The following is a 6,464-nucleotide window of genomic DNA, read 5'->3' on the forward strand; positions in this document are numbered from 1 at the left end:
CTACTTTATCACAGCCAACATGAAATGTATCTTTAACTGATCAAAGGGAAATCATGATGAATGGAACACGGTGTATTATATATAACCCTTAATGTACTTCTGAAATAACATGACTCCATAATGATTCACTGTTGCCATAAAATTGCACTAAGCTATCAAAAATGTAATCCCCCAAAAGGGGATTTGAGTAAATGTCCACAAACAGTCATGTGACAAATTAAAGCACTCTTATAGGTTCCTCATAATTTCCCCCTCTGACTTATGTAAATTCCTGCAATGTAATGCAGTGGTGTCCAAACATTTTGCAAAATTGTGAGGGGCCATAACATATAAAGAATATTTTTATTGTGAGTTACTGCTCAGTGAAAGATAAAACATGGAATATTTAATTTAAAAGAACTAACCACTGTAAGTCTAGTCTTCACCTAGCAACAAGAACATTCAGTAAAATTAGTCAATAAAAAAAAATCACAAATTTCATTCATTAACAAAACAAAAAAAGTCAATGAATTTTTTTGACAAAAAATAATTGTCAAAATTTGTACTGTTGTTCAACGGGCTGACATTTGAACACATCTGGCGTAGAGCGCTGAAGCTCTTTCTGCAATGTCAATTTTAATCACAAAGCGCGCAACGACTCTGAAAGAAAACAGAGACGACTCCGTAAGTTGACAAAACTTTTTTCAGTTTATTGTCTCTCAGCAAGATAAAGGCCAGGATCTCACATTGCTTAGCTTTTTCCTCGAGGAGTTTCCTCAGTCCTCCATAATTTCTCAAGAGGATCCGTCATCAACCTCCTCCCCACCAACCAACATGAGCAACACATGTTATGGCATCTCTATACAAAGTTGTCCTTTACCTTGGAAAAAAACCCAACAAAAACAATAAAAATGTGCCGAGTTTAACATGGATTCCTTTCCTCTTAAGCTATGTAGGCTGCGTGTTAAGAAAACAAAAAAATAAAGGAACATTCATAGCTAGAGCAACGCCACAATTCAAGTAATGGAGGCAGGATACTTCCGGACCTCTGGCAGTTCACACAAACATCGGAGGCCGCGCAATCCCGAAAAAAAAATAAACAAAATTAAAAAAAATAAAATAAAACAAAAACCACCAGGGGTCAGGGGGGTAGAGTGCATTTTTTTTTTTTTTTTTTTTTGTGGCAAATGTCAACCTCTTGCCAACTAGCGACACCGTCAGCCACCTCCGTCATTCTCGTCACACATTGCAACAATAGAAATACTGTTGGATTGCACTTTCTTCAAGCTTTCATCTTGTGGCGTGTTTATAGAAAAAATATATATAGAATACAAAAAGCTTATACTTCTTTGAGTAACAGAATATAACATACAGTACTTCAGATTATGTTTCGATCAGCACGTCAGCAGGTGTACATACGGCGCCCTACCCTGGCCAAAATGCAGTTACCACACTAAAACAGGGATGTCGTTTTTTGCTCACTATTAAGTGCTTTGGTCAATGGGTAATAACATTGAGTATGCCTTTACAATGGTTTTCTACAGTATGTTAATGCTACATAATTATCCATTGTATATGAATAGTTTTATATAAAAAAGGGGGGGGGCAAGTAGTTAAGATGCACCATGACTTCTTTTTTTTTTCTTTTTAACATATTCACATGTGGCATTTTATTTTAACCCACCTAACTGATACCGACCTCATGTCTTTTTTTTTTTGTCCCCCCTCACAAATGCACTTTATAGTCGCAACCCCAATACATCTGGGATATTGGTTAAATCTGAAGTGCTGAATCGATTTCCAATGTCGGAAATGGACATTTCCAGCAACTGGGAGGGCACAGCGCCCCCGACGCCAGTGGACGAACTCTTGGTCGAGGATTTCCCCCTCCCGACAGCCCCACAACCCGACAGAAAGGGTGGCCCCAGGGAGGGCTTTTGAACAAACGGCGCTGAAACGCTGAAGTAGAAAATCAGTTTGAAACAGTCAAGTTGACATTCAAGTTCCGGTCCCACTTCAAATCTGCAAGATCTCACTGGCGAAAGCTGATGGAATCACCGGTAGTGCAAATCTTCTACACGATGCACCGTTTTATAACGCAGTCCTTCTCACAGGGTACGCGACGGAAAGTCTCTTGCCGCTCGATCACATCTCCGGGGCTGCGGGCGGGAGTCCCGGTGGCATGTGTTTTGGAGTCTGTAACAGTTTGTGTTCGTCGGAGTGCTGGGAAGCAGGGTCCGCCGCTTTGGCGTGCACGGGGTGCAGCAGCCGGACGTCCAGGGCGTCGTTGTGCTGCGCTAGGGAGTGGAGGTGGTAGTGCAGGACCAGGTCTTTGAGCGAGCAGTGGGCGTCGTAGGGCTCGGCGAAGCCGTAGCCGTGGGAAGTACTGTAGATCATGCAGTGCTTCACCTCTTCGTTCACGCTGCGGAAAACAGAAAGCGTCACTGAGCAACAGCCGTCTGGAACATGGCTGATTTCTACAGGTGTGGTTATACAATGCATATAAAGTGCTTTGGGTCTAGTTTCTTGTGCAAACATATCATTACACTTTGAAAAAAAAGAAGACGAAACTAACCTACACATAACTTTTCAGCAAGATTCTTTAAAGTAAGTAATTCCGTAATATTGACAAAATAGTACAAGTTCCATTGGCAGATTATTTCACCTACACAAAGGAAAAAATGTCTTAGTGAAATAATCTGCCTGTTTTGCTAGTACTTTTTTTATAAAAAATTATTGTTTTAAAAAAAGCTCCTTTTTTTTTTTTTTTTTTTTTTTACTAAAAAGTTAATGCAAGTTAGTTTTTTTTTTTAAAGTGTACTGAGATATTTGTACTGGAAACTACACCAAAAATGTTGTGTTTTTGCAGCGTTATGTGTTCGAGGTGGAGCTTATAAGTAAAAGACCTCTGAGAAATGCCATTTTCTCTGTGTTCACAAGTCAAATTAAATGCGTTCTTACATGAGTGTTTAAGTGTCAGACCAGGTTTTTTGAACTGAGCCTAAAAAAATAATTTAAAAAAAGCCTGACAGGCCTTTAGATTAGCTGCAATAGCTTGGTAGCAGCTGCAAATTTTTGTGGTTGCTAGCTGTTAGCTAGTTCTTAGAAATCATTGAAATTTTGTCAGTCTGACTTTTCAACAGAATACCCAGAATGCTTCCACACGACTAACTGGTGAACGGTGCAGGTTTCATCAACACCTTTTGTAGCTAAGTGTTGTCGCCAAGCCCAGCTAGCACTCTGCTAGCCGACTCTGTCAATACAAAAACACAGCTAAACGACAACTTCCTTACTTCAAAATTAGTTTCAACTGAATGAACAGGATGCCAATCTTAACGTGGACATCTGTTTACCTGAGTTCATTTACAGCTTAGACTTTACCAGACAAAGGTCCATGCTAACAGCACCTGCTAACAACAACTGGAAAGTCCCTTATTAGACAGACTACATTTTCACAAGAACTACTAAGGGGTCTTAGCATTGTGATTTCTCATGGCATTAAATCCACCCATAGTGAGGATCTTATCAAAAGTAGCCTCAGCTGCTGAATACTCACACAACAGAGCAGGCGTAGCATCCCTGCTTGCTGCTCTCCCGGATCAGGAACGTTCCGGAAACTTTGCCTTGAAGCATCTCCTCCGCCTGCGTTCGACTCAGTTCCCCGACGAACCAACTCGCCTCGTCTTGATGTGGTAGGTTCTTCTCATCTCCCTTCAATACGTATGTGCTGGAAGACCAAGAATCGTACTATATATAAATATATATGTCTAAAAGTGAAGCACAACTTTCTGGCTGTAAGAGCATTTGTTGAAACTTACTCATCGAGGCTGTCGTTGTGTATCCCAAGCCAGTCGTTTATGCGTTTCTGCCGTACTCCTTTGTGATTAAGCCAGCTGGAAGAACATAGGATTTTTTTTCCCCAATTAAATCTACAACGTCAGCAAAACTCAAACTGGTTTGTCTTAAGGGCTTCCATGGGTAGCCAGGGACAAAGTACTCACTTGAGATACAGGTCTCGGATGTTGCGAAGCTGGATGAGGTCAGGCCGCAAGTTGCTGATCTTCCTGTCCGTCTCTCTGTAGTCCTCCACCTGCGTCCTCAAGTCCTCCTCCAGGTGCAGCTTGCTGTCGTAAATCTCTCCAAGTCGGCACTTCAGCTTTTCGTAATTGATCAGAAAGCTACGAAGGGAGGAAGGAAGCAAATGTCACGGATCCGACTAAGATGAATATGAGGGAGCAGCATTTACTTTTTTTTTTTAAAGCCGCATCATGTTTTAAGTACCTCTCCAAATCATTGTCGGCTCCCTCCGATAGACTGTTCCTCTCGAACTCCTCTCCGTATCGCTCCTGCTCGCGACACTGCTCCTCGAAGATCAGCATCGCCTCGTTGAAGGCCTCTATTGCCGTGCGTTTCATCTGGATCTCCTGAAAGACAGGAAGAAAGATTTATGAGATTAAAAAAAAAAAACATTTGTAATGTACCGTAGAGTATTAGAGCCACATTAGGAAAAAAAAATTACCAGAATAAAGTCAAAAATAATACGAGAACAGAGTCGAAATACAATGAGAATAAAATATTTTTAGAATTTTATTACTTCATTTTCGTAATAGGCTACAATAACTTTATTCTTTTATGACTTTTCTCTCGTAATACTGTCTTTGTTCTTGTAATATTATGACTTTATTCTGGTAGTTTTATGAGTTTACTCTCGAAGTATTTCAACTTTATTCTTGTATCATTTCAACTTGGTTCCTGTACGACGTTTTTCTTGTAGCATTGGCTTTATTCTCTAAATATTATTTTATTCAAATTTTATCTTGACTTTATCCTCGCATGACTTTATTCTTGGAAAACGACTTAATTCATCTTTATTCTTGTATGACTTTATTCTCAAACTATTGACTATTCTCGCAATACTGACTTTATTCTCATAATGTCATGACTTTATCCTAGTAATGTTATTTTTAAATTCTCCGTTTGCTCTTTGCATGGCCCTAACACTGTCGTCCTAACGAAAGATGCCGACTCCTAAAAACCAGCCTGTTACCTGCGAGGTTTTGGTGAAGGCTTCATAAAGACGGTCGAACTCTTTCGACTTCTCTTGGTACTGATTGTGGACCTCTTTGAGCTTTCTGCCAGCAACGTCAACGCTGTCTTCTTTCACCTGAAGTCCAAAACGACAGCCAATCAAAAGACGTACGACTTACACTCACTTCAGTTTTTTTTAAATGTCTGTATGGTAGGACGTATTAACGGTGGCAGACCTTGCTGACCTGTTGGAAACGGGACACGGGATGCATGAGCATCAGGTCCAGCATGGCGTTGTACTCCACCAGCGAGTGGTGCTGGTAATACCAGATGAGCTCCACCACCGATGTGAATGTGAAGGGGTCCGAGAAGCCGTACTTCCCGTCACGGTGGTAGATTTTGATTAGTTTGTTGTGTCCGTCCTTCCTGCGATGGTGGAAGAAAAAAAATTTGGAAGGCAGAGAGTTAGATTGGAGAGTCACGGTCAGATTGGACAGATTTCTCTCCATCCTTTCCTCCCCTTTCTTTAACATACCGTAAAGTCAAAGTAAAATCTCCTTGCAGCTTCGTGGACGCGTCCCGCACCAGGAAGGAGCCGTCAGGTGTGTCGCGAAGCTTCTCGTTCACCTCGTCCCTGTGGATAAATCAGAAGACATAGGTCTTACTTTCCAACAAACCAGATTTAGTAAATCTGGATAAATAAATAAAAAATAATAATACATTTTTCATCCCGAAAAAGTTGCATTACCTTGTTATATCTCCCCAGTACCATTCGGCGTCCTGAAGCGAACATACGGGTGGAGAAAGGCAGCTGTTGTTCATCGCTGGCTTTGTGGACCGGGGAGGAAGAGCTACACACACACACACACACACACACACACACACAAAGTTACATTTTATATGTATGGTGAAAGGAATTACCATCAGATTAAGTCCTCCGGTTCACACCACCACACACACCCACTTCTTTAAAACACCCTCAGATGATGAAACTGGTTAGGATCTGAGGGCAAGCCCAGGCATGTTTCCAACAGATGTCAGGAGGCCAAATCATTAGGAAGACTCTGAGTGGGGGTCATTATCTCTTCAGATGTGGTGGTGATAAACCGGGAATTTTTAATTGCACAAAACGTCGGAACAGTAATTATTACTAGACTAAAACAGCTTTTTTTTTCTCCTTTAATTTTGCTTCTTGGAAGCTGACTTCAGCTGTCCCGACAGGTGTGGAAAACCTCTGGATTATAATTCAGACTAGCCCTCCTATCCATTAAGTTTACATAGTGTACATTTTCAAGGTATATAAGAGAGAGAGAGGGAAAAAAATTCTAAGAGTCAGCATTTCTTTAAAATAAACACATTACACGTATAAAAAGTAGGGCGAACCGCATCAAGAGGAGTTGAAGGGCGGTATATTTCACGGCCGGACAAAAGTGCCTTTCATGAGGCGGTCGGGGGGG

At 41.1% G+C, this 6,464-nt stretch overlaps 1 protein-coding gene across 2 annotated transcripts in view; it reads right to left on the reverse strand.

Annotated features, from left to right (window-relative positions):
* Window positions 1-1,686: 1,686 nt before the first annotated feature.
* The window catches only part of LOC106954316 (phosphatidylinositol 3-kinase regulatory subunit gamma-like), a 9,948-nt gene continuing 5,170 nt past the window's right edge, over window positions 1,687-6,464 (reverse strand). Inside the window, exons 2-10 of one of the 2 annotated variants that reach the window (XM_015043713.1) lie at window positions 5,756-5,858; window positions 5,543-5,641; window positions 5,244-5,433; window positions 5,027-5,143; window positions 4,261-4,403; window positions 3,981-4,157; window positions 3,798-3,872; window positions 3,536-3,706; window positions 1,687-2,401 (exon numbers count right to left, since the gene is read on the reverse strand). In XM_015043713.1, the coding sequence (XP_014899199.1) occupies window positions 2,125-2,401; window positions 3,536-3,706; window positions 3,798-3,872; window positions 3,981-4,157; window positions 4,261-4,403; window positions 5,027-5,143; window positions 5,244-5,433; window positions 5,543-5,641; window positions 5,756-5,858 (1,352 nt within the window). In that variant the 3' untranslated portion in view covers window positions 1,687-2,124. The remainder of the gene's footprint in view (window positions 2,402-3,535; window positions 3,707-3,797; window positions 3,873-3,980; window positions 4,158-4,260; window positions 4,404-5,026; window positions 5,144-5,243; window positions 5,434-5,542; window positions 5,642-5,755; window positions 5,859-6,464) is intronic. The other variant, XM_015043714.1, reaches the window with a different exon arrangement.

Source organism: Poecilia latipinna, unplaced genomic scaffold (assembly GCF_001443285.1).
Source record: "Poecilia latipinna isolate Pla-1442-1.1 unplaced genomic scaffold, P_latipinna-1.0 Scaffold646, whole genome shotgun sequence".
Taxonomy (NCBI): Eukaryota; Metazoa; Chordata; class Actinopteri; order Cyprinodontiformes; family Poeciliidae; genus Poecilia; species Poecilia latipinna.